The sequence below is a fragment of the Emydura macquarii genome, unplaced genomic scaffold (assembly GCF_026122565.2).
Source record: "Emydura macquarii macquarii isolate MOO-44397 ecotype Brisbane River unplaced genomic scaffold, CSIRO-AGI_Emac_v2 contig_3534, whole genome shotgun sequence".
NCBI classification, from domain to species: domain Eukaryota; kingdom Metazoa; phylum Chordata; order Testudines; family Chelidae; genus Emydura; species Emydura macquarii.
The window spans coordinates 120,812-147,569 of NW_027133671.1; the positions used below are offsets into that span (position 1 = coordinate 120,812).

Sequence of the window (26,758 nt, forward strand, 5' to 3'; positions counted from 1 at the left end):
GCCACTCTGCACTCAGCTGGTTCTCTGCTGGCATCCCAGAGGCAGGGGCCCAGATCGAGATGCCCCATGAAACATGGACAAAACGCAGTATTCACCCAGGGGGAGGGGCAGTAAAGTGAAACACTTCTGTGCCTTGGTCTTGCAAAAGTGGAGTGTGAAAACCAGACACAGGCTGGGAACGGGAAACATGGGGGCACCCCTTGCAAAACAGGATCTATGGGCTTTTCAGATAAAAGGCTCCCGGAGCCATCTCCCTGGAAGGTGTCACTGCATCAGGACTGGAGGCTCTCTCAGTGGTATTCAACCTGGGGTCCAGGGGCCCCTGGTGCTCTGCAGACTATGTCTGAGATTTCCAAAAGGCTCCGCATCCCCCTTCGAAATCTTCTAGGAGTCGGCACATGAAAAACAATTGGTCTGCCACAGGAATTCCTGGCAGAGGGTCTCTGGCCCATGCCAGGCAGGAGCTTGGACGAGATGCTCACGATGGTTCCTCCCAGCCTGGCCACCTCAGGGTGTGACTGACCAACTCCCTGCCACAGAGAGCTCCAAATGCCCCACGCATGCTACCCATGGGGCCCTCCTCAGCAGTTGCCCCGTTCTGCCTTGGGGGAGGGGGCGCAGCCGTTACCTTTCCTCTGTTGGGCAAGCGGGCCAGGGGTGGCTAGCAAGGCACTCACGCCAACGTCCCGAACTGGAGGAGAAGGGCTGGAGTCTGCATAGACAAGACAAGCAGGGTCCATTTACCAGGCTAATGCCACATGAGCCAGGCGTCAGGGCGCCAGGGGGGCCGGAAGCAGTGTTGGCCACACAGGGAGGGACCATGCAGCGCCCTGGGGCTGGCATGGCCTCTCTTACCTTGGAAGGGCTGCCAGGAGGGCACAGCAAAGAGGGGGGCGGTGCTTCCTTCCGGCTGCTGCCATGCCAGCTGCTGCCTCAGGGCGCTGTTCACCTGGATGCCATGCAGCAGCTCCCTGCGCAGGGCTCGCACCTCTGCCAGGAGGGCGTCCAGGTCGCTGCCGGAAGGCGGTGGACAACACGCATTGCCGCTGCAAGCTGACAACACACACAGCCACTCTAGCGCTAGATGCACCCTCTGCACACCAGCTGGGGAGCGTTGTGGCTGGCATGCTGTGCCCTTGGCCAGCCCAGGCTGCAGATGCAGCCCTCTGGCTCCTCAGTGCCCCAATGGACAGTGAAGGGTAGCCCACAACCACCCCGGCTTGGCACAGTGACACGCTGGGGGCCGTCGGCATGAAAAGGTTGCTCAGGGCACTCTGCACCCAGCCACGTCATGTGGAGCTGGGGAGGTGAGAGACATGGCAGGGACGGGGTTACTAGCCCCCGGCAGGGCTCCAGGAACAGAGATCCCAGTGCGCTGTGGTCCAGCGATGCACGGCCAGGCACCCCTCATTATTCCACAGAACCCCCCGCTCTGTCCTGTAACGGCACCTCACAGAGGCTGGGGGGGGGGGAACGGGATGATGACAATATCCCAGCTGTCTAAAAATCAGTTGTGGGTGCATGAACCTGTCCCTGGCAGGGTCACCAGCATAGGGTTCATGCTAGGACCCCTCGCTGGGCTTGGGACGTGTGTGACATCAGCCATCAGGGCACCCGGCCCTAGCTCCGTCTCAGCTGCCTGCGAATCAGCCCTCAGCACAGCAGCTACTGTAACTTGAAAGGCCAGAGGCTATTTGCCAGGGTGGCTTCTGGCCAGTGTGGGGGAGTGGGTGGGACAAATTCTGGATAATGTAGGCGTGCAGCGGGCAAGACATATCCTGGACAATAGGGGGTGGGACAGATGCTGGACGAAGGAGGGTAGGGCAGGGGGTGGGCAGGACACATCCTGGACAGTGTGGGGGTGGAGTGGACCAGGGCATCTATGGGAGAGGGAAAGTGGTGGTGTGACACACTGCACCCCCCATGTGTAGTGTTTAATGCAAAGCACGTCATGTAAGGTGTTTTTGGAATGCTCATGGCAAACGGAACGGAACAGTATTGTCAGCGCAATAGGGTTGTTGCTGTGTCAGGTGTGTGGCTGTGAGGCTTCGCTATGTAATATTCCCAACTGTGTGTCTCATGGCTTGAGACCGATCTAGGAAAACTCTACAGAACTGAAGAGCAATTTGCATCTCATGAAAGCAGGCATAAAACCCAGCTCTTCCAGGAACAAAGGAGGGCAGGGCAGATTCTGGGCCAGGTGAGCCGGAACAGGTGGGACGCACAGGGTGGATCCAGGACAGTGTGGGTTGGGACAGATTCTGGGATGGGAGGGTCAGTGTGGGGAGGGTGGATCACGGACGAGGTGGGACAGGACGGTGGGGTAGGACAGGGTGTCTATGGGCCAGGGAAAGTCCAGCTCTGCGGCACCCATTGTGCTGTTGCAGTGACAGCTTCCCAGTGCTGGAGATGTCCAGCCACGGCACGAGGCTCCCCGGCCCCCTTAAGAAGTTGAGCTCTGATGGGCTTCCTGAGGTGGCGCAGGGCCTGGGCAACTGCAGGGGCAGCAGCAGGGCCCTGGAAGGAGGGTGCTGGGGCCCTCAGGAGGGCAAAAACAGGCCCTGGCGCAGCCAATCGGCAGGAGTGGCAGCGGAGGTGTGGCACGTACCTGCCGGACCTGTGCAGGAGGAGCCGGAAAGGGTCTGACAAACGCGCAGCTCACCATGCAGGGCCTGGCAGAGCCGCTGGGTCTCCTCACACTGCTGCTGGAGAAGCGGCACTGTGCGCTGCAGCCTGCAGACAGGGCACAGACAGGGTCAAGGGGCTGGCTGGGCTCCCCACCTCACCTCTACCCCCGCCCGCGGGCCCCTGGGATGTCACCGAGCGGGCACGGTGCCATGACACAGACAGGACTCCGTAGGCTGCATGACACCGGCTGCACCCTGCTGGTGCCACAACTCAGGGCTCCGCATGGCAATGGGCCTCCCAGGCTGCACTCACACCCTGGCCCCCATCCAGCCACCCAGGCCCCACCTGTGGTTGTTCTCCTTGAGAACCAGACGCTCCTCCCGCAGCTGGTGGCTGCTCTGCTTCTGCTCCACCAGCAACTCTGTCAGCGTCTGCTGCTCCACCGCAGCCTCCTGCAGTCTGCAGCGCGTAGCCTCGCGCAGCCGCTTCAACTCTGGGGGGACAGTGCCGTTACCCAACACCCCGGGGGGGAGGAGAGCCCCGTTACCTGCCGCCCCAATGGGCACAGCCCAGGGGTAACAGCGAAGGTGGGGAGGGGGCCAGGGCTGGGGAGGCGCCACGTGCCAGGGATGGGCAGGGCTCAGCACCACATGGCAGCGTTTGTAGGGGCAGCTGGTGCCCACTGCAGTAGGACCATGCCCACAGGGATGGCGCCAATCCACAAGCCAGGCCTGCTCCCCACACCACATCTGCAGAGCCATACGAGTCAACAGGCTCAGCCCCTACCAAAGGAGCAAGCCCCAGCTGGGCACTGGGGGGCCCCTGGGAGCAGGCTCTGCCCCAAATGTGGAGACAGAACAGACCTTGGGGTTGGCACTCAGCGTGCCGCCTTAAGGCTGCACCCCCACAGAGGGGCTCGCGCCTGGCTGTCCCACGCCCCCTACCTCTGGAGAGATGAGCGAGTTGCAGCTGCAGGCTGTGGTTCTCCTCCCTCAGGGCTCGGGTCTCGCTGCTCAGCTGTGGTGCGGGCTCCAGCCCCTGGATGTGGATGTTGGTGGGAGACCCTGTGAACGGGAGCAGCCGTGATGCGCAGAGCAACGCCGCCAGTGCTCCCATGCTCTGCACCCAGCTGCCCACTGCTGTGCCTGGAGGCAGGCTGCGGCCAGCCCCCATGGGAGCCCCTAGGACAATCCACCCCCCAGCTGGCTGGCAGCCTGCCCGTGCTGACCCCAGACAGTAGGAGGAGAGAGGATGGCGTGGCAATGGGGAAGAGGGGTTCCTCAGCAAGATCGGGGCCCTGGCAGTGATATCAACCAGGCAACGTTGGCACGTGCAGACCTAGCTCCCCACCTCTGATTTTTGGGTACAGGGGTTATTGGGTCTGCCTGCTCCCCGGCTCCCTGCCCCACACCCTGTTGGCAGAGGGGCTGTTGAACACTCCAGGCAAGCTGCCTGTCCCGTACCGTGCCCCTTGGCAGTGGCAGCGAGGCGGTGCTCCAGCTGCTCCCGCAGCTGGTTGTCAGTGCAGATGGACTCCTCCAGGCGCTGGCGCAAGCTGCGGATCTCTGCCAGGTGGCCTTCCAGTAAATCAGCACCTACACCCGCCCAGGGGAACAGAGAGCTGTGTGGGACCCCAGGGCTCAGCCGGCAGCAAGCCAGGAGGGCACGGCACTTCCTGCCCCATGCATGGCTGCACTGCGCCATGGCCACCTCCCTATGTGGACCTTCCCATCCCTCGCGGTACAAGGAGCAGGACGAGAGGGAAGGGAGATGGTTAGAGACACAATCTGCGGCTGCTACAGGACAGGGCACATGGCCCCTTTCACACCTTCCCCAGGAGCCCCTGCAGACTGTGCTCCCAACAATGGTACAATGCTGCCTTCTCCACCCAGCCCATGGCTCTTCCCCTCCCCACGGCATGGCGCTTACCCGTCAGCTTGTGGCTGGCTGAATACCCTGCCCATCCTGAAGGTAAGTGCCCGTAGAGGGGCCCTGCCTCCGCAAAGGCTGCCCCCGTGGTCCTGTCCAGCTCAGGGGAGCTCTGTGGTGGGCGAGGCTGAGGCGTGAGATGGGGAACATGGAGACAGTGGGAGGAGCTGCCATGTCCGAAGCCGCCAGCTAGTGGCACAGGTTTGACCGGCGGTGCAGCGAGAGGTCCCCCTAGACAGACAGGGTCAGAGGTGGGTCCGGGGCCCACAGGAGAGCAGCACTGCAGAAGGTGCCACTCCAGAGATGAAGGCAGGACCCAGCCCAGAGAGACTGCCCCAGTAGAGGTGCCTGGACAGGGAGTCCTTGAGTGCCCGTGCCCAGCTTGGAGCCACTCACCACTCCACTAAGCACACTCAGGGGCTCCTTCCCCACCTGCCCTGGGCCCTGGCTTGCCAGAACACTCCCAGCCAGACGCCCTGGCGGAGTCCCCCGGTGCTCAGTCTCCCCATTGCTTCAGGACCCCAAACAGACAAGCGTGGGTCAGATCAGCGCGTCTGACACCCCTGTGCTGTCAGCTGGGGCCTGGACACTCAAGTCGGGGAACGGGCGGTGTCCCAGCCCGGGGGCACACTCTTGCTCTTCCTTGCAGGCTCTTTGGTGGCCCACAGGCCATAATCTCATGGCAGCTTCAGCAGCCCAGACTGGTCAGTGCCTCTGCCCAGAGGCCTGTCTCCAGAGCAGCACGCGCTCATGCACGTGAAGGCTGGAGGGAATGATTGCAGCTGTCCATTCTGGCCGGCTCAGTGGCCAGGTCAGAGAGCTCCCCAGCCACCCGTGTCTGGCCCAGCACCCCTAGGACGTGCTGTGCTCACTCATGAACCCCCTTGGGGCCCCGTTCCCAGTACAGCCAGCTGGCATTCGCAGGCAGCTCCCCGTCACACCAGGCTGGGAGCCAGCTCTCCCTGCTGCGAAGCACAGCATCCCACAGCACACGCATGCTGCAAAGCGCCGCAAGCCGGACCATGCCGTGGCACCGACCCACAGGGCTGAGCCAACAAGTGGTCATGCATCAGCAAGGGAAGAAGCAGCAAGACACAAAGGCAGGGGCTTAGGGCCAACGAGCCAGGAGCACATGGGGGCCCAGCACCTTCCCAGCCAGTTGGCAGCAAGGCCAGCATCAACCCATGGCGGGGTGGCACCAACGCATGAGCAATGGGACTGGGTGGCTCGGAAGGGATGGGGGAGGGGGACCCCCGGGTCAGCTCCGATCCAGCCCGGCTCCCTCCAGTGACTTATGTGAAACGAGTTGGGGGGGTCTCAGCCCAGGTCCTAGTGACAGCTGACCCCAGCCGGTCACCCCAGCTCCGTCAGCACCACCTGGCCTCACCCCAGGCCACTTGGCAGAGGAGCCAGCAGCTGAGCTGAGCCCCCCCAGGGCCAGGCTGGGTACACGGGGCTGGAGCTCCTTGGCAGATGCCAGGATCTGGGGCGCCCCTGAGCTCTAGCACCTCCAGGAGGGTTTCCTCACGCCCTGCTGCTCTCCAGCCTGCATCCCATCTCCTCAGCAAGGGCGGGGGGCCAGTCTCCAGGGACCCTCCACCCACTCTGTGGCTGGGGGGATAGGAGCTGAGAGAGGGATCCCCCATCTCATTATTATGGATCTGTAAGGGGGGGGGTCTCTCTCACCTCTTATCCCTGCCTCCTGATCTCTGTCTGCACCATGTGTCTGAGGGGGGCCTTTCTGCGCTCTTATCCCCCCATCTCTCCATGATGCAGGAGGGGACCCCCCCTCCAAGTTCCCAGCGCTGCTCCCCCGGTCCCTCTGCATAAGCAGCGTCTCCCAGCCTACACTGGAGCTGGGAACGACTATTTCTCCGATCTCCTCCCCCATGCTCTGCCGTCCCCTATCCCTCCCCAACCTTGATGTGCTAGTGAGCCCAGCCCAGCAGAGCCTCTCTCCCGCCTCCACCCTTGGGGGGCTCCCTGGGGCTGGGACTGCAGCAAGAGAAGCTGACTGGGTCAGGCCAGGCCAGGACAGACAGACGAGGTCTGGGGGTGCAAGCCAAGCTCTCCCGAAAGCCATGCAGTGCCTCATGCCAGGGGGCGATAGAAGAAACAAGCCGGAGGCACTCACTTTCTCCTAGCTGCTTCTGCAGCATCTGCAGCTCCTGCTGCACCTTGGCCAAGGAGAAGACAGGGGTCCCGCAGCAGCCCAAGAGAGCAGGGGGGGCCGGAGAAGGAGGGCCAAAGGGCAGGAAGGAGGACAGCCCCAGGACACAGGGCGTCAGAGGGACATTCAGTGGCTTGGACAAGGAGTCAGAATGAAATCCTGGAGACCAGAGAGAAAGCAGAGACAGGGAGAGAGATTAGCCAGGTGCGCTGGGCAGCTGGCACTGGGGCTTCCCAGGAAATCCAACCGCCTGGTGAGGCTGCGCCGTGCCTCCCGACTACTGAGGCGAGCCGCGCCGGGCCTCCCCAGGTCATCTTGGCCCCCCAACTGGGGCAAGAAAACTCCACATCCCAGCCCCCCCCCGACACCACACCATGCGCCCATCCAGGCCAATCTCCTAGCGCCTCTCCCAAGCGACGGGCCAGTCCCAGGCCCTCCGGGGCAGGGATGCTGCTTCCACACCGCCCTGCCCACAGAGGGGCGGAAATCCCACACAGGCAAACTCCTGCTTGTTCAGGCAGCGAAGTCCGAGCGCCTGCTCTTGCCACTGGCTCCGGCTCGTCCCCTGCCCCAGCAAGCAGCCTGCTAGCGATTGTCAGGCCCCAGGGAGGCCCAGCCGTGGTGCAGGTTAGAGCCAGACTGGGATGGAACCACAATCGCCCCCCTCGGGGTGACCAGTGCCCCTGGCCACGTTGTCCCTGCCCCATCAGGGCTGGGGAGCCCCAAACCAGCTGCAGGGCACGATTTTACCCCCGAGAGAACACTCCCACCCTGGTCCTGCGGTGATTGCTGGCGCTGTGACAGCCCAGCCCTGGAAGGACACAGCAGCAGGGGACCCTCCAGCGAGATGGCGCCAGGGTAGAATTCTCCACGCATTGCAGGCCAAGCCCTGCTTCCGAAGGGCACCACAGAGCCTGCGCTGATGGAGCCAGCATCCAGCCCTCTGCAAATGAGGGAGTGCTGGAGGGACGTGCTGGGCAGCTCTGGAGTGGCCTCAGGACAGTCCCTCCAGGACTGGCACTGGGCCATTTTTGCTGGGCCTCTCTGAGCTCTGCGAACCCCCACCCTGCTGCGGCCCGTACCTGTGTGTGGCTGGCCGCCGGGCGCGGGATGGCGCTGTGAAGATGGCCCACTGGGGTTGCCTCTCTTGGACTCTGCTAGAGCCTGGTGGGGTGCAGTGGCAGGAGATGATGTGGATGCCAGAGCAGCAGGGTGAGTGACCACATCTAGAGAGAGAGAAAGGGTCACGTTCCAGAGCCGATGGCGCGGTGTAGTCTCACGCGCCAGCAGCATCCCGGGTGGCTGGGTCAATAGCCACAGCAGTGAAGGCAGGAGTAGCCCCTCTGCGGGACCCTCGCCTGGGGGAGGAATCAGTGACCTAAGCTCTCTAGAGAGCAGTGCACAGCGAGGAGATTGGACATAGCAGACTCCTGGGCCGGCCGGCCAGCCTCTCAGCGCTCCACAAACCAGTGCCTTGCTGACCTGAACCCGAGCGGGCTGGGGAAGTGGGGCATTGCCACCCCTGAGACAGACAGGAGATGCACCCGCCTGGCCAGAACCTGCCTCGCAGACACCCACCTGCCCCATGCACAAAGGGGCAACTCCTCATGCTGCCCAGAGCTCCTGCTGGCCCCCAGGAGCAGAGAGACATTAGCCTCCACCCACTAGGCAGCCCGGGCACCAGGCAGGCGCCGATAGAGGCTGCTTGTCGGCTTTCGGGGTGACGCTGGGCAAGCTGCTTGGAATCTCTGGGCCAGATCCAGATCCAGTTATACTGGTGTAAACCTACAGCAAGCCCCTTAGCTCGAGCAGAGTCACTCCAGTTTCACACCGCACCAGTTGACCCAGGCCAGCCACAGGAGTTTGCAGCCTGGGTGTCCTCACTTGTATGCAGAGCCCAGCACAATGGGACCCTGAGCCTGGCCGGGGCTCCAGACCCGACCCACAGTAACAGCAAGGCCTCTGGTGCATGGTGAGGTCGGAGACCAAAGCCCCGGCAAGCTCCCCAAGTGGCTCGTGCTGATGGGTGCAGTTCCCAGGGACCAGGTGAGAAAGCAGGGGGAAGCTCTTTGCCACTCTAGGAGTATTCGTTCATTGATTTCCCTGCAAACCCCCATGCTCTCTCAGCAGTTCCCAGGCCTGGATCAGCCCTTCCTATCCTCTCAGCTCCGGCCTGAGCCTGGCACGCTGTGGGCAGGGGACAGTCAAATGCAGCCGCTTCTCTCCCAGCTTCTCACAGGGGGCTTCTTCCTGGTCCTCACCCATTTCATACAGCCCAGGAATGGCCTGAGCGGGGAGGGGGACTGGCTGTGACATCATCTAAGAGGCCCAGCCAACTGGGAGGCAGCTGTGGGTAATCGGTGTCCCAGCAGCCAAGGGAAGGGCTTATCTAGACGTGCCAGTCGCGGGGTGTAGTTTGTGAAGACGCCTAGTGTACACTGCCTAAGGCCCATTTAATGTGTGCTAGGTACCTTTCGGAGCACGCCAGCAGGGTCTAGGCAGGGCAGTTAGAGCCCAGTGACTTTCACAAGTCACACCCCTCTGGCACACTTTGCCATGCCACGTGGACAAGCCCCGAGAACTCCTCCGCCCCGCCAGCTCTGCAGCCGCGAACGCAGCCCACCCTGCCCCATGTGCTCCCTCTCCTAGCAACACAAGTAACCCTGTAATGCTGAGAACTGGACAAAACTAGTGCGGAGAGAGACAGCTCTCCAGTGCACCGTTTGTCCACTCCGGCCTGCTGCAGGACGGAGCTCCACACCCTCAATATTCAGCACGTTTGCAAAGGCTACTGGAATCTGTCTCACGCCTCTGAGCCAACCTGCAAACGCAGGTGGTCTGACGAGGGTCCAACTGGCCTCCACATGGTGCTAAGTACCTCGAGTTAACTGGCAGCCAATTAATCCATCATCGTCAGGTCCACAATCCACTGAAGACAAGCACGGCAGCCCCCTCCTTTGCCCTCCCCTCCCAGCCAGCTTCCCTCTTGTCGGCGTAGATTTGTCACACAGTCACCCAGGGGAGAAAACCGGCATGTGTATATAGAATAGGATGATGTGGTTGTAAAGTGCAAAGAGTGGCAGGTAACGCTGGGGCAGAAGGGGGCTAGGGAAGAGCTTCACACAGACTCTATGCCAAGCCAGCAGCATCCCAGGAATTCACAGATGTCTTACAGCATCTTGAGATGCACCGATGGGAGGAGCTGGAAGTGTTAGTGAGGCAGGTGCCCCCTGATTCTGAGGACAGGTCTGCACTTCAAACACGGCATCGATGCAGAGAGTCACGATGCTCTGATGCCGATGGGAGAGAGGTCTCCCGTCGGCGCAGTTAGCTCCTGCATCTCGGGGAGGTGGATTATGTTGGCGTGAGATATAGCACTGTCTACACACGGGGCTAGGTCAGCATAACCACGTCACTCGGGCAACGTAGTTACGCCAACATAGGTCTGTGGCGTAGACCTGGCCTGAGTCCATGGTCAGCCCTTCCCAGAAGCACAGAAAGCCCCTAGAGGGAACATCTGAGAGTGTAAATAACATAGGAGAACCCAGAGAACAGGTATTAGGGCAGAGCAAGGGAAACCCCCCAGGCAGAGCCCTCAGCATGGCTCCCCTGGGCTGGCAGCAAGAAAATGCTGGTGTGCTCTACTGCAGTACATACAGCCTCATGAAGGGGTCTAGTTCCTTCTCCACATATCCCCTCGCTCTCAGCAACCAGCACATGCCCAGGAGATCCCTTGGGACCCACAGGCTTTGGGTGAAGGGCTAGCTGTGCTGCAGCTGCCTGCTATTTTGCAGAGGACAGTAGCAGACAGGCTGGCTGGGATGGAAGTGCCAGGGGGAGGCCAGAGTCCAAGAACCATCCCCCATGGGCTGGAAGTGAGCCCTGAGCTCAGCCTGAGATGCTGTGGGGAAGGGGCCAGGCTCTGGGACACAAGAGACCCGTCCCTGTTGTGTGCCCTAGTCAGCCCTGAGCACGTGCAGCCTGCCCCATCCGGCCAGCCCCAGCCTGGGCAGAGTCCCTGGGAAGCAGAAGCACCTGGCTTTACCTGCCAGGTGGCGGGGTGGCTGCTGGCTGCGTTCCTCGTGCAGCTGGCTGTACTCGCTGGTGGCATCCCCGTCAGAGCAGGTCTCCAGGCCGTCAGACAGGAAGGAGGTGCTGCTGCCGGAGCGGGATGACTCAGAGACCATGTGGCTGCTGGACGGGGTCTCGCAGCGCTCCTGCAGTTTGGCCTGAAGGGTCTCAATCATCTCCTCCTCTCGGAGCTCCTTGCTCAGCCTTGGGGGGAGATCACGCGTCAGCCCCACATCCGCACGAGCACACAGTGCAGCTCTCCCACGTTACAGGTGCCCCTGCCCCATCTCTGCAGGGCCCGAAGGCCTTGGCCTCAGGTTGGCCAGCTTCCCACTTACTCTCTAGTAGCTGGGCCCATCCACCCACGTGGGCCCCCTCCTGCACTGATGGGAGTGTTCCTCATTAGAGACCCCCACACCCAGGGGTGAATGTCTTCAGGATGCCCTGTCCCGGCTCCTGGGCACGGCAGGGACCCCAGCACCAAGGGGTGCAAAGGAGACAGCTAAGTGCCACTAGCCGATGTCTCCCTTGGGCTGGGAGTGGGCTTAGCCTGAGCAGAGCGGCTGGCTTACGGGCTAGTACAGGAGGGGCTGCCATGGGCAAGCCCAGAGAAACTCTTGGTCTCTCCCTTGCCAGCAGCCAGCCACAGTCGCCAGCAGGCCTGAGCCCTTTGCTCTGCAAGGCAGCCTGAGCCCCGTGGCGCAGCTCGCCTGGCCCTGCAGCAGGCGCCCTGCAGGAGCCAGCATCCGGGGGCTCCCTGAACTCAGCCATGTCATTACCTGAGAGCCACGGGTCGGTCTCCAGTTCTAGCCTCCACTTCAGAGCGATCCCCTGAAAGCATAAGCCAGAGGGGCCTGCTCAGGGACAGAGGGTGGCACAGCAAGAGCTCCCCTCCAGCCCCGATGCTGGATCACGGCGCCCTCCCTTCTGTGATGCCGAGAGATCACGGTCCCCTGTCCCCCATCGCCAAAAGACCCTTGGACCAAATCACCTCAGGATGCACGGCTGAAATCTGCTCTGGCTCCCGTTCCCCACCTTCCCTCCCAGAGCGCCCTGCCCAGCAGAGCAGGCTGGCAGAGGGGCCAATCCCCCTTGGCACCAGCCCTGGTGTTGGGCGCCGCTCTGGGACAGGAGTCATGGCCGGGGCCTGGCCTGGGCACGGGAAGCAGAGCCCAAGAGACTTGGTGCTCGGGGCTGCTCTGGCCACTCCTGCCATGGGGACAGGGTCACTTCACCCTGCTCTGGCTATACGTGGCTCACATGCCACCCCCGGCAGCTCTGCCCAGGGTCCTGGCTGAACTCCTCTCCTTGAGGTCAGAGGACCCCCTGCCCCTGGCACCTCTGGATTCAGATCCCACTCGGCGCGCACGTTCCCATCTGCTCCAGAGGCTCCTCCCATGCAGGGCGCAGGACAGAGCCTGGCTCCAGAAACAGCCGTCCTGGGAGAAGCAGGCATGCAGGTACGCTGGGCGAGGGGAGCGCTGGCTGTGCCAGTAGGAAGCCCACTTCTGTATGCCCCTATCTCAAGCCAACCCTCAGCGCATGGCAGAGTTGCAGGGCCTCATCCCTGCCCCGCCCTGGCCCCACCCAGCAACAGCCTGACACAGATGGGGCGCTGGAGAGGTACAAAGGGACCCTAGTACATGTTAGGGAATGCTGTTGTCAGCCAACCAGCAGAAGACAGCAATTGCTGGAGGAGGGCAGATGGAGCTAGCACAGTCTCCAGCCATAGGATACACTTACTGCCGCAGAGGAAGCACCAGAAACCCAGCAATGGGCAGGTACTGGATAACCGGCTCTGGGGGGACTTTACTCCCAATTCCCAAGGCAAATAGGGCTACGTCCCTTCTATTATATTATTAAGATTAGCCCCGTAACTGCAGCTGTTCTCATTCCATATAAACATTCATCCTTCCAGGGACCCTCCTAAGTTCTTGGCTGCAATGAGATCTAGTGGTGGGGAGTTCCACCAGCTAATAATGCCCCATGTCCAATGGCTTTCCCCAGATTGGCACATTACTCAGCCACACACTGCTGCTCAGGTAGCTGTTCAGCCTCTCCACCAGCTGGCCCCCCTGGGCCAGGTGCTCCCGAAAACTCTGGCCCATGTAGTAGTCAATGTCAGTGCCTCGGAGAAGCTCCTCGAAGGATTTGACTGTGTCCCGGAGGTGCTGGGCGAGCAGGTGACACACGCCACGCCCTTCCCGCATCTTCTGGCGCAGGTGAGAAAGCTCCCGTGCTTGGGCCTGGATCAGCGAGTCATACTTCCTGCCAGGGTAGGGGACAGGAGGGTTAGCCAGCCGGGGGTGGGGAGGGCAAGGAGTACCACAGGCCTGGCTGCACTGAGACCGTCCCTCTCTAGAGCGAGTGAGCTGCCAGTGGGGGCGCTGGTCTCACCTCGACAGCTGGGGCCTTCATGACCTCTGGTCTGTGCAGCCAATGCGAGCAAAGCGAGGCTGAGCCCAGGGGCTTGTGAACACGCCTGCCCAAACCCTCGGCCTCCCGAGGTCCCTCACCCTGAGACACACGTCCAGGCGGGGGGTTCTGAAGGAACCCTCACCAGCTGCCAGAGGGCACAGGGCCCTGCAGGGTATGGCACAGGGGTGCAGGCTGTGGAGACCAGAGCCAATCGCCCCAAGAAGCTCTCCCTGGTTTTAGCCATCCTGAGTCCATGCCCGACCCTTTCTGGGCCTTTCACCCCATGCTTGCTGGAGGGGAGGATGCCGGTGTTAACCCGCACCCGCCCTGCGTGGGCCAGAGGCTCAGGCCTGTCCCACCTCCACCTCCTCTGGAGCCTGTCTCCTCCCTACCCTGGCCAGATGGCAGAGCGCAGTTCCTCGAGCAACACCCCGCCTGTCCTGGGCCTGGGCAGCTGGGCCTCCAGCAGCGACACCCTGTGGACAAGCCGCTCGAGATCTCTGCTGGCCTGGAGGGCGGGTGGGCAGAATGCCCCCACGCCATCGGACTGCCAGCCCTCGTCCTCATCTGTGGCACTGGGTGCCGGCTTGTGGAGCCGCTCAGCGCCCGAGGCATAGTCGCTGGTGCTGGAGATGGAGCGGGCACGGCGCTGCAGCCTCTGGAGTGCTTTGTTCGAGTTCTGCAGCTGCCCCTTGAGCTCCCGCACATGCTGCTGCAGGACGGCAACGTCCCCAGACTGGCTCCAACACGGCTCCTCCCGCTGCCCTGGCCAGCTCAGCTCCTCCATCAGGCTAGCCTTGCTGAACACGTCCAGCTCTTCACACTCTGGGGAGGGAAAGGAAGGCCTGAGCTCTCGGGGTGCCCAGCCCCAGCCCTGCCCCTGCGGCTGGGGGCTCTCAGCCGCATGTGGGGATGGGAGGGAGGGATTTGAGGGAGTGGCTTTGGCCAGAGGGCTCACAGTCAGCTCCTTGGAGAACAGGAGAGCCACCCACAAGCCTCAGAAATGCTGGGAGGTGGGGGCAGGGATGCTTGGCATCGGGGAGCCCTGGGCAGCCCCAGGCATTGGGCTGGGTCATGTCACTGCCACTGCAGAGTGCCAGGGAGAATCCCAGAGATTTTCCGTGCGTCCCACAAAACGGGCAGTCCATTTTAAAGCAAATGGCTGGCAACCAAGTGGCAAGCGTGTGCCTGTGCTGGTGGGCCACTGTGCACAGGATGGCGCTGGGGACAGAGCTCCAGGGAGCTGGGCCCAAAGGCTACCGTCTCCCCCACACCCTACCCCAGCCCTGCCTCTACCCCACTCGCTCCTTACCGGGGCTGGGGGTCTCTTCCCGGTCAGCCTCATTTTCACTCCTCCCACACGTCTCGTAGCCCAGATCCTGGAGGTCCACCTGCACCTGCTTGTTGTCCTGCTGCACCTCGGGCTCACCTGCCAGGGCACAGAGACAGTGTGGCAGCCTGGGCCCCCAGAGTGTGGGTCAAGGAAGCCTGGCACCCCACAGGGGCTCTGCTGCCTGCCAGGAAACTCCTACTGCAACAGGAGGGGAGCCCTGAACTGGGGAGTCAGACTACGCACCTGTTTGGCATTTGTGCAGTGCCCAGCCCAGGGACTGGGCCCCCATCAGGCGCAGCAGGGCCGCCAGCCTAGGGATAAATAACTACAGCAGATTCCCATAGATCAGGGGCCCTACTTGTTCTCTCTTGGCCCCAGACAGGCCATTGTAGCTCCGCATAGAACAGCTCCATTCCAGACCATGTCTGTGGCTCCGGGGTCTCCCTTTCTCCAGACCCCTGGCCTCAGCCCAGCTCCCTAGGGAGCAGGAGGGACAGGGCCCTGGATGTCTCCATTTCCCGATGCAGAGGGAGAGGGGACCCTGTTGCTGGGACCCCAGCACAGCCCCCTCCTCCAGCACCAGGCACGAGGCCAACTCACTGAGCAGGATCCGATACTGATCCAGCTGCTCCACCTGGGCCTGCACCGTGGCCTCCGACACTACCAGCTTGCCTTCCAGCTCCCGGATGTGCTGCCAGCACTGAACCAGCTCAGAGTGAAGCAGCTGCCCCGGTTCCACCAACTGCTGCCAGCAGCCTGGGGGGCTGCCCTCCGCCTGCTGGGAGGGAAGGAAGGAAGCAGTGACATAGCCCAGCCGGCCAGCCCACTCAGCTGATGCAGCCTCTGAGTCACCTAACTAACCCCAGCTCCAGGCTTCTTCCTCTGTCAGCTGCCCGCCTCACCCATTCCCTCAGGATGCAATTGGGCGGGGGACAGCCCCAAACGCTGTGCAGGCACCCAGCATTCACCTCCTCCCCTACCTGCCCAGGAGGGCTGGGTCTTTGCCAGTCAAAGGGCACCGGCAACAACAGCAAAGGGAGATATCAGAGTGCAGAGGAAGAGCCTGGGGTCCAGAGCCAAAGGCGGGGGCAAAGTCACTGACAACAAGACAGTGGAACAGCGTGCGCAGGCAGGCAGAGGAAGGGTCACAGAGGCCACGCACACACACAGACAGATGGGGAAAGGGCACAGATGAGGCAGACAGAGAGGAAAGGGCACAGTCAGGCAGATGGATGGGGAAGTGGGACAGAGGTGGAAGGGGCACAGATGTGACAGGCAGATGGACAGGGGAAGGAAGACAGACAGATGGGAAGGGGCACAGAGATGGCAGACAGGCAGATGGGTGGCGAAGGGGCACAGAGGCAGCAGTGAGGGGAGGCTACTCTGCAACAGCCTGCTGCCCGGGCAGATGCAGAGGCAGAGCAGGCCCTGTGGCAGGTCTGAACTCTGCAAGCCGCATTGCTGCGTTGCTCTGATTCTTGGGAAAGAGCCTGGCCTGCCCAAGGGGCCTGCATTGCCCTCCCTTTCCCCCACCTCAGCTGGCTAGGGAAGGTGGCATCATGTTCCCATTTACTCCAGTACCCCAGTGCAAGGGAACATGGGGCCGGTTCCATGCCTCTCCTGGCATGGGAAGCCAATAGGCAACCAGAGAAGGCTGCCCTCTTGGTGATGGCCGAACCCCAAGCCCTCGCCCACTCCCGGCCCCACCAGCCAAGGAAATTACCTGGCTCACGCCCCTGGGGGCTTGGGGTGGGCCCAGCTCTATCACCTGAGACCCAAGGCAGGGCCTCTTTGCCATATCCTCCTGGGGCTGCCCCTCCAGGGCCGGGCGCTTCCCCAGTGCCACCCCCACCTCTGCCCGGAGCCGGTTGATCTCCTTGGCCATGCCAATGATGAGCTGGGGGTTGAACTTGCTCTCGCCCTCCCAGCAGCTCAGCACCAGCTGTTCCTTGAGGAGGGCGCCAACCATCTCCGAACTCTGAAGCTTCCTGATCTGGGTGCGCAGGGACCTCCCGGCCCCTGCCTTGTCTTCCCAACCCTCTGACGATGTGGCTTCCCCCATCCGCTCCTTCAGCTCCGCGTTCTCCAGACACAGGCTCAGCGGGGCTTTCCTGCAGGGGACATGAGCGCAGGGTCCATGTGGGGAGCTAGAAACTATCCATCACTGGGGCTTCTCCCCAGCCCTCCTCCAATCCCATCTCTGCGCCCCACAGATCCCCCACCCTACAGACGGCTGGAGATTTCCTCTAGCCATGTGCGGAGACAGAAACCTTCTCCCCAGGCCATTTATCACGCTCTATGCGGCCTTGTGAGGGGCGTTTGGCAGCTGCAGGCCAGTCCAAGTGGCCATTCCCAGCACCCCTGCGAAGATCATTTCCTGGCCAGTCGCTTGACCATGTCCCACCTCCCCCTTTGCACCCTCTATTGGTTCCCCCTTCTCCATCACAAGCAAACCATGGTCCTCCCTTTCACGGCCTCTCCCCACCCACCCCTTTGTCCCATTCGGTATCAACAGGTCGGCGCGCAGCTCAGCTCTGCTCTGCCTGCGGTGCCAGCCTCTGTCGCCCGTTCAACCCATCACGCTTCCCCGGTTCTCCCCTCTCCGCAGCCAGCTCTTGCCTCGTGTTATACATAGCTGGTCAGCCCCGAGGGGCAGGCTCTGGCTCTGTGCTGTGCTTGTCCAGCACTTAGTGCTGGGAGCTGGGCTATGACCACAAGCTAAACAACAGGCGGGGCACCCATGGTGCCCAGGCCAGGAGCTGCAAAATCCCTCCCCCGGCTGCCCGCCAGGTGAAGAATTGGTTTCCCCCCCACCCCCGCATTGCGTCGAGGGCACAGCTGGCTCCTGGTTGCAGAGCAGCCCGGGCCCTGGCCTCTGACACCCTCCTCTGCCCCCACATGCCCAGCTTGCCCCATGGACGGGCCAGGAAGGGAGTGAGGCTGCCATGCGGAGGAGAGCATGGGGCCATGTAAGGGGGCTGCAGTGCTGGCCCCTCGCTGACACTGAGTGTGAGTGCGAGCAAGGGGCAGGCAGGGGGTTGGCTGGCATCTCCCAGCACCTGAGGCAAGGGGGCGGCCGAGGACAAATCAGGGCCCTGAGACTGACAGGCCCCAGGGCCAGTGTGGAGAGGCCAATATGCCAGGTCAGCTTGATTGACAGGGCAGGCCAGCCAATGAGGGAGCCAGGGGGCGGGAGGGGGTCCTGTTCTCCATGTGAGCTGCCTGACTGGGCAGAGCTGGGCTGAGCTGAGGCGGAAGCAGCCGCTGGCTGGTGGGGCCGGAGAAGAGGCTCAGGCAGGGAGCAGAGCCGAGCCGAGCCATGTGGGGAACAGACTGGGAGCGTCCCTGACACCCCAGCAACACTGTGCAGGGTCCCCGGGCCAGGGGGCAGTGTTGGGTGTCTTCCTGTAACCTCACCCATTGCTTCCTTAGTTTTTAATCAGTGGCTGTTTAATAAATGGTGTCTGCTTTGCGCTGTATGCACTGATCAGTGGGTCAGAGAAGTGCCCAGTGCAGAGAGAGCACCCCAGGTTGGCAACACCCAAGCCCCTGCCCTAAGTGACCATGACAAGGTTGGGGATCAAGCCCCCCAGGGATCCTGAGCCCAGCCTTGTCAGGGTTACAGGGACCCTGCTACATGGGACAGTGGGAGGGGAGCCCTTGAGGTCAGGCAGGCATCTGGGTAAAGACAGTGGGAATGAGGACTCAGATCTTTTTGTTCACCAATTCCACCGGGGTAGTGTGAGAGTCAGGAAAGTTCCCCACAACAGTGGTACCATTCCCCCACTTACACAAGGAACCGCCTCCCTCCCCTGGGATGGGGCACAACGAGGCCAGAGCCAGGACTGAGCCCGTGCCCTCTGGGAACCTCTCCAGGATCAGGAGGCAGTAACGCCACCTACGGCCCGGGCCAGTGGGCACCAGTTGTGCAAAGTCACCCTTCCATGTTTCCCTCTTTTCTCCAGCTGCTGCCTGGGAGTTGGGACCTCCGCCCATACTGCCCTGATCTACACCTTGTGTCTCCCCACACCCTCAGGCCCTCCCCGTCTCCCCGGTTAATTCTAATTTATCCCCACCTCAGCTGCCGGGGGGCTCTAGGGAACATCAGCTGGCCCAAGCCCAAATGTCTACACTGCCCCTTCGCCTGCTTCAGCTGGCACGGGCCAGCTGCTGGTGTCTAACTGCAGTGTAGGCATCCCATGGTTAAAGCAGTGAAACCCCTCTAGCATGGATGCATTTATCCCAGGATAAGAGGCTGTCTCGCTTATTTCACTTGGCTGCACCAGAGCACACCACGCCAGCGTGAGCATGGGATAACTCTGGCCATGCTGGGTGGGAGGGTGCCACACTCGCACTGTGCTTCAAGCAGCAAAACATTTCAGTGCAGACACCGCCCAAGTCAGGGCGGTGCGCTGCAGTGACACCCAATGCCAGCGGGCAGGACTATGTCCAAACCGAAGATCCCCTGGGCAAGCTGGGCTGGAAGGAGAAAGCATGAGGGCCTGGAAATCAATTCCTCTATCTCAGGACAGCCCAGCACCAGGGGAGGCCAGTTGGCCGCTGCCTCAGGTTGCAGCTCGAGAGTGGAGTCTCTTCAATGGATGCATTCCAGTTGCTGGTGCAGCCCCAATACACAGTGACATGGACCAATGGATCACCCAGCAGCTGTGCTCCCTCCCTGCCCTGCTGCATCACACGCTCTTCTGACCCGACTCTCATGCCAGAACAGCGTCGGCCTGTCCTACCTGGTGGGAGAGAGCGCGGAGAAGCCGGTTTCCTCCATCAGAGAGCTCAGCTCCCGCAGCTCCCCTTTCACATTCCTATTCTGCTCCAGGAGCTGCTGGTTCTTGGCTCTCACGTGGCACTGCTCTGCCTGCAGGCTGCTCTCCCTCTCCAGTGGAGCCTGGGTGAGGAGATGGGGCTGTGCTGCCTTCTCAGGGAGCCTGTGGCTGGCCTGTAGAGGGAAGTGTGGTGCCATAGGAGAGGTTATTGCACGGGCTAATGTGCAGCAGTCTCTGAGCTGCACACGGCTGGGCTGGAGGGTGCTCAGAGAGCTCATGTGCCAGCAGTGCTGGCAAGGCCACGGTGCTCCTTTAAAGCACTGACCCTGCAACCTGCATCCAAGGCCTTTGGTTCCTGCTGGATTTCTCCACCAGCCCCTGGTTCTCAGCTGGTCCGAGCAGCCAGCCTGACTCCCAGTTGTCCAGCAAGGAGCAAGTCTCAGCTCAGCTGCACAGCTCCAAGGCAATTCGCCCTGGGCCCTCCCAGGAGCTCCCGTGGCCCTGGCTGCCCCACTCCAGCCGAGCTCCAGCAGCACCACAGCAGAGGGTGTGTCTCTCAGGCTCACCTGCTGGCTCACGGCTGTGGCCGGCACCTCTTCCTCGATGCTGTCGGCACTGGCACCCTCTCGCCCAGGCTGACCTAGCAGAGACACCATGCCATGAAGCACTGCGAGCGAGAACCACCCCGGTTCTTCAAGCCTCAAGAGCGTTCCCATGAGCCCAGCCCCTCAGCCTGGGGAATGCCACCAAGCCTCCCATGGCGGCGAGAGCCAAAGTACTGAGACAACCCAGGTGCACCCCAACTGGGACATGGCCCCACTCCTTTTCGGTGCCAGGCGTACCCACAGGGCACTGCAGACCACTCCCTGGCCCCACGGGAGAGCACCCCACTGGGAAAGCCCTCCCAGCCACGACTGCACAGCCGGGCTGCTGTGCCCGAATGACGTGTGGGCCTGGAGCAGCAGACAGTGAGGTTGATTCAGCCCCGCCCAGGAAAATACAGCACCCCCCAGTGCCCAGCCAGCCACAGGCAAGCTAGGCCCAGTTCTCGACTCCCCAAAGACTCAGGGCCACAGGCTCTCTGCTGGAGAAGCCCTGTGACTGTTCCTGCCACTTTCCCAGTAAGCGAGAACGGCGTGCACCCTCCGCCCACACCCCTTGCCACCCAGCTCCCTGCAGCCCCCCCATGTCTGGCACACTTGCAGTATTAGAGGGTGGCTTCTCCTTGCTGCAGGGAGCCCGAGGGAGAAGCCACATGGCTCCCGAGGCCCTGGGGAAGGTGCTAGACAGGCGAAGACTCCAGTGTGGCATGTGCTGCAGACCTGTGGTCACTGCGCAGCCTCCTTACAGTGCAATGACAGAGTAAAACTGCAGGCACCCTAACCGGCCAGAGAGAGGGCTGGTCTGAAAGGGCCTGGGGAAAGGAGGTGATAAATAGGGGAGTGAACAGGACTGTAACCAAAAGACCTTTGCAATAACCCTCTATGGGGCAGAGACCATCCCTTTGGTCAGTGTGTGTACAGGCCTAGCCCCATGGAGCCCTCGTCCAGGGCTGGAGCTATGGCGGTACTACCAAATGACAACAATTGTGTTACAAGCTCTTGGCTCCCTGCTGTCCTGACAACTCATCGCCCAGCCAGAGGCTTCCCTCAGCCTCCGGGAACTCTTCTATCCACAGCACCAAGCCCCACAACCACCTAGGCTCTGCCAGGCTCCGCAGTGCCCTTCACTTGCAGTGCCTGACACTGGTGCCTAGAGCTTGGCCAGACCCAGCAGGACAGGAAGGGAAAAGCCAGAAACAGACAGGTGCTCCCAGGGCAGTGACGGGCCCTTGCTGGGAGTGACCATCTCAGGGAGGTTGGGAGGCAGCCACTGGAAACAGTGACGCTGGGCCCGATCCTCAACTGGTGCAAATCAGCACCCCCACTGCCTTTGACGGAGCAACCCCAGTTCCCACCTGCTGCGTGCGGACCCGGCCCTGCCTGCTTCAATTTCAGCAGCGAAGAGGGAGGTTACATTGCATAGTGAAGCCCCCCTCACACCCTTGCCCTAGCTGGCAGATTAGCGACCCCGGAAGATACCCAACCAACTGCCTGCGCATCAGTGCTGGATGCTGTCCGTCCTCCCCAGCCAGCTCGCCCACATTCAGCACCAACAGGGCTGAGGGAAGAGCGCGGTCCTGCCATGCGGCTGGCAGAGCGCTCTCCCGTGGCCTCTCTCCTCCCGCCGCCGGCTGGCAGAGCAGAGTCCTGTTAGCTCACCCAGAGCTAGGCTGCCTCTGACCTATCCCAGGCCCCCGGCAGCCCCAGCCTCTCATAGGGCATCACTGCCAGGAACCCAAGGTCCTCAGGTTACACAGCGGTGTATTGGGGCTTGCTCCTGGCACCCTTGCTTTTGGGGAGGGGGTGGCAGCTGCTCCCAAGATTGGTTGGGGATGGTTGTGCCCCACAGCTACCTTCCTTTCCTACCGCTCCTGCCCATCCAGCAGAGTCCCTGGCGTCAAGACTGCACCCAAGAGCTGGCCTGGGGGCCGAACACAGCGTGATTCCCAGTCTCTGACGCCTCTGCCCCACTGCCCACCCTGGCTCTTGGGAGACCCCAGACTCTTCTACGAATTGTGGGGAAGGAACAGCAGCCACTTCCAGCCCCAGCCGGTCAGACACGGGACTGTGCCCAGCTTCACACCGCAGAGGGTGCTGGAAGGGGGGAGGCACCTGGGTCTGTCCCACAAGGGGGGCCCAGGGATTTATCTGAGCCTGGTTAGGGACAGGTTAATGGGAGAGACCTTGTGGCCTGGGTGAAGGTTACCTGTGCTGCCCTTGTTGTGCGGGAAGCCCTGCAATGTGGAGTGCCTTGGTGGGCAGCGGGGCAGAGTCACGCCTAATGGCCAGAGCAGGTGTGATAGTTACCTCTGCTGATCATGGTGAGACAAGTGCTCTCCAGCCCTGCCCACCTCCCCTACCCACATCCACAGGGGGCCACCAAGTTTGGGCTCCATCTTTGGTCATTAAAGCAATAGTGGAGATTTCAGAGGAGGGCAACATCTCTCAGCAAGCACCTGGCTAATTGTTCAATGCCACCCATGGAGAGAATCCCTGCCTGGCCTCTGCAACTCAACTTATGCCCTCAAGCATAGGATTTGATTTATTTTAGCTCCTTGTCCATAACCTCATGCAGACTGTAGTCCTTTAAACCCACCCAGGCTCTCTGATTCTGACCTACAGGCAGTGAATTCAGACACTGCGTAAACAGAGCTTTTCTTGGCTTTTCTCTGAACGCAACGCCATTTAAGCAAGAAAACCTGCTTGTTCTTGCACTGTGAGACAGAATGAGAAGACTGTCAAGGGACCAGTCGAGCTTCTAAACTTCCCTTCATGATGTTCAGTATCTCAGTTGAGTCTCCTCCACTCCTCTCCTTTCTCCCCAGCCAGTTATCTTTACAGCCCTTCTTGGGACTGTCACGGTTTCAGTTTTTTTTTTTTCTTACAAGTCTATTGAAGCTGAGCCCACTTCTATCCCTCTTACAAGGTATTCATGCACCCCGTTAATTGCACACTGGACAGGTGCCTCCTCTGACGGCTTCTCCCCCTCCATCCTCAGAGCATCCTCACAATTCAGAGAACATCAGTGGAGCTGAGAGATCCAGTCTATTGTCACTAATATGCATTGCCAGGAACTTACCTTCTGCCATCTAGTGTCATTAGCAAACTCCACCACCGCCACCATTGCTTCCTCTGCCAAATCACTGTACTTCAATGGTTTACGTTCCTTTGCTCCCACTAGAGTTAAGGTGGCAAAAGTTTCCACTAGAGCTCCGTTTACACATACCCATAACTTTCAGCAACAGCGATTCTCCATGCTTGTGGTGAAATCCTGGCTCCACACAACTCAAACTTCCACTGACTTCAACCACACCAAGACTGCCCCATGGGTCTCTGCACTGATTCATCCTCTCCCCATGCCATGCTTTTTAATGTGGGCACAGCCCTTTACAGAGTTTTGAGTGTATGAGTGTAGGTAAAACACACTTTCCTGACTATAAGGCAAATGTAAGAATGGCCATACTGGCTCAGACCAAAGATCCATCGAGCTGAGTATCCGGTCTTCCAACAATGGACAGTGTCAGGTGCTTCAGAGGGAGTGAACAGAACAGGGCAATTTATGGAGTGATCCATCCCATCGGCCAGTCCCAGCTTCTGGCAGGCAAAGCTTTAGGGATTATTTAGGGAAAATTCTAACGGCTCTTCTTTGAATCAGGGCTCCAGCAGACAGTGCTGTCCAGCAGAGGATGGACTTGTCCTGTGTTCTGGATAGGCCAAATATTTCAGTCAGTCTATTTTTAGAAACGGTAGGGAGTTTTTAATACAGAACTCTCTGTGCTCTTTTTATCCTTCCATGCTAAAGCGTGTGACTCAGGACTGCTGCCCTCCACACTCTACCTAGCTTAGACACTTCTTGTTTGGAGGGGTCCATAAAGAACAAGAAGGAATGGGGGTTGACAGAGAGTTTAAGCCTCAGGGTACGTCTACACTGACGGCGGCAAAGTCACCGCCGTCAAATCGGCCTATCTGGATCAACTGAGCTGCCAGTGAAGACCTGATCAGTTGATCCAGAAGCTGATGCAGTAAAACCACCCCCTCAAGTGGCAATGCAGTGAAGACGCCGCACAGAAGGGAGGCACCGCAGTTGATGGGAGTTACACAAGCTACACAGAGTAGCTTGCGTAACTCCCGTCAACTGCTGCCGAATTGCCCGGTAAGTGTAGACCGGGGCATAGACTGGCCTACTCTCTCTGACTTACGGCAGCCTCTCAGCTGGGCTGCTCTGCAGATCAAAACTGTCTGAGATCTCAGCACTCTGCCTTCCCACCCCATCCCCTCTTGCTCCTTGCATACCCCAAGACTGGGGGATGAGAGAGGTGACAGTGAAGGTCCATACACTGGCCCTACACTGGGGGAATCCCCTGGAGGCTTTCCACCCTGCTTTCAGAACTCCCATGTCCCACTGGGACCATATTCTCTCCACTCCATTACACACTCTATATAGGCAGCCCCTATTCTCACTGTTGCTTTCTTGCCATTTCAGATACAAACCCATCTGTCTGCCTGCCCATCCGAGGCCCCTGCTCTTTTTTGGCATTACACTTTTCCCAGTGGCTCATTCCCACTGAGTATGCAGGACTCTCATTCATTTGCCCAAGATGCATTAGTTGCGTGTCTCCAGATTGAGTATTTAAAACGGCCTGCCTGACATTCTAACAGCTTTAAGTACCGGTTGATCTGTGCAACCTCTGCCAGTCCAGTACCACTGCAGATTTCCAGATCATTTCCTGCTTTCCCAGCTCAATAATAAAACCAGCCCCAACACTGATCTCCACAGCACCCCACCAGACACCATCTCCCTGCCCAACCTGTCGCCATTTCTCTCTAGCTGTAGGTTCTATCTGTGCTAGGAGCTGACTCATGCCAGCTATTACAGCTTAGATGTGGTTATTGCCAGCAGGACTGTGCTGGGATTTTCTTTGAGCAATGAGAATGCTCTCTCTCTTGTATCCATATAAATACATCCTGCTGCAGCACACCTGGGCATCTGGGGTCTGTAAACATAAAACTCTACACTGGCATTCTGATGATTCATTCTTCGCAGCCCATGCTGCTTATTGCTCTTGGTTCCATTCATTACCCCTTCCATCTTTACAGATCTTTTTCCTCTTAATATTTGGTCCAACACTTTGCTAGGGATAGAAGTCTAACTTACCAGATGGCAATTGACAGGACTGCTCTTTTTTTCTTTGTTTGGAGACTGGATCTACCATGGCTTTTCTCCGTGATTTTTCAACGAGTTGGCTATGATTCAGTAAACTCACTAGTTAATTTCCCTATTAGTCTAGGATGCAAGTGACTTGGACTCACTAGCATATTCTTCAAGGCATTCCCTACCCGCTCTGCAGCGATCACTAATTATCACAAGGGCTTCCTTTACCTCCCAATGGGCCAAACAAGTTTACATAGTGGGATTTTAAAGAGTAGTTTCCTAGCCCTGACATTTTCCTTCCCCATCTCAGACACTTACTCTGATTTATTTGCCTCCTAGGATATTAGCAAAGCCCTCTTTTAGCTAGCATGGCATTGCACTGCCCCTCTGCAAGCCGTGGAGAATCCCAGCCCAGATTCTCTTTGAAAGCCATATCCTGGAGCAGCCCTTTGCAAAGCTGTGGGAGCACGCCACGTTCCTTGCTCTCTCCTGCATAGGGACGAGCATCTTTCACCTCGGTGCGAGATCTGCCAGATTCCCCGAGTCCCCTTCAGAACAAGTAGGATACAACTCCTGCCATTGCCCGTGGCTTTCTGGATGCCATACTCTCCCCAGGTTTGCTCTCCTGCCCAGCTGCACGCTCGCAGCCCTCCTGCAGCCAGATCTGCAAGGAGCCTCTCACAGTTGGCTCCTGCAAGTGGCAGGGCTCCCTCTGTGGGATGAGCCGGCTGGGCCTGCCTCCCATATGGGCAGATTCCAGACGATCCGCTGGGAGCCTAGCTCCCAGCCCCATACTGAATGGCTCCAATGCAACTGTATTACCAGGGTCTCCCCAGTAATTTCCTCTGGGATCCCCAGCAGGAGGGGGGCATATAGGCCCTGGTTGCATTCTTCCTGTCTCCTGGGCCTTAGGAAAAGGTGAGAGCTCTTCCCCCACCTCAGGACCTCGCAGGCTCACACCCCAGAGTGAATACTCTTGATATCTTCACACGTCATTCCCTTCTGTTCCTCAGCCAATACCAGCCAGCCTTGACGATTTACTGCACTCAAGCTTCCCTGGGTTGCTCCAAAAATTCCTCCTTAGAGACTTCAGTCTTTGGCAAGGCCGCACTGGGGTGATGAATTTCACCATCATCTACAGTAAAGATTCATGCAACAAAATCCATTTAACTGTTGCTTCCCCAGTTTCCACAGCCCTTGGGAACATGGGGTCCCCTACCCAGGCAGCCTTCTGGTTTCCTACCCCTGAGATGGTTGTTTCTGGAGCAGAGCAAAGACGAAATAGCATACTGCAGGGGCTAGCGAGGAGCTAGTTTGGCCCCACTCTTAGAGCAGCCTCGAGGCTGTTGTAACCTGCTCCCCGCTGTCCATGTCCTCCAGGAGCTATTCAGTCGCCAGCAATAGCTGGAGGAATGTGCCGTTCTGGCCACACCCGTCAGCAAGTCACGGGAGAGAGGGGGCTGCAAGAGGCTCCTGACTGAGCTGTTACATTGGTTCTCTGCATGGTAGGTTTTCTTTCTGCTCGCGAGGAAAATCCAGGTAGCCAGTTACACCAGCTTTAGGAGTCTTCTGCACCTCCACAGCACACACCGGAGTCAGGCCCAGAACTCTTCCTGGCTTCCTTCTATGACTGTTTGCTTCCCAGAGCCACAAATGCTCTGACCTCTACTATCA

General features: G+C 60.0%; 1 protein-coding gene across 15 annotated transcripts in view; it reads right to left on the bottom strand.

Annotated features, from left to right (window-relative positions):
* PDE4DIP (phosphodiesterase 4D interacting protein) overlaps positions 1-26,758 on the bottom strand; it is a 117,693-nt gene that overhangs the window by 6,574 nt on the left and 84,361 nt on the right. For 10 of the 15 annotated variants that reach the window (XM_067536373.1, XM_067536372.1, XM_067536376.1 and 7 more), the window contains 18 exons: positions 19,897-19,970; positions 19,295-19,503; positions 16,273-16,660; positions 15,150-15,327; positions 14,529-14,645; positions 13,609-14,041; positions 12,831-13,066; positions 11,578-11,629; positions 10,773-11,002; positions 7,810-7,953; positions 6,692-6,886; positions 4,558-4,788; positions 4,092-4,223; positions 3,573-3,692; positions 2,974-3,121; positions 2,609-2,733; positions 856-1,053; positions 629-712 (listed from right to left, as the gene is read on the bottom strand). In XM_067536373.1, the coding sequence (XP_067392474.1) occupies positions 629-712; positions 856-1,053; positions 2,609-2,733; positions 2,974-3,121; positions 3,573-3,692; positions 4,092-4,223; positions 4,558-4,788; positions 6,692-6,886; positions 7,810-7,953; positions 10,773-11,002; positions 11,578-11,629; positions 12,831-13,066; positions 13,609-14,041; positions 14,529-14,645; positions 15,150-15,327; positions 16,273-16,660; positions 19,295-19,503; positions 19,897-19,970 (3,294 nt within the window). The other 5 variants (XM_067536370.1, XR_010917674.1, XM_067536379.1 and 2 more) reach the window with 5 other exon arrangements.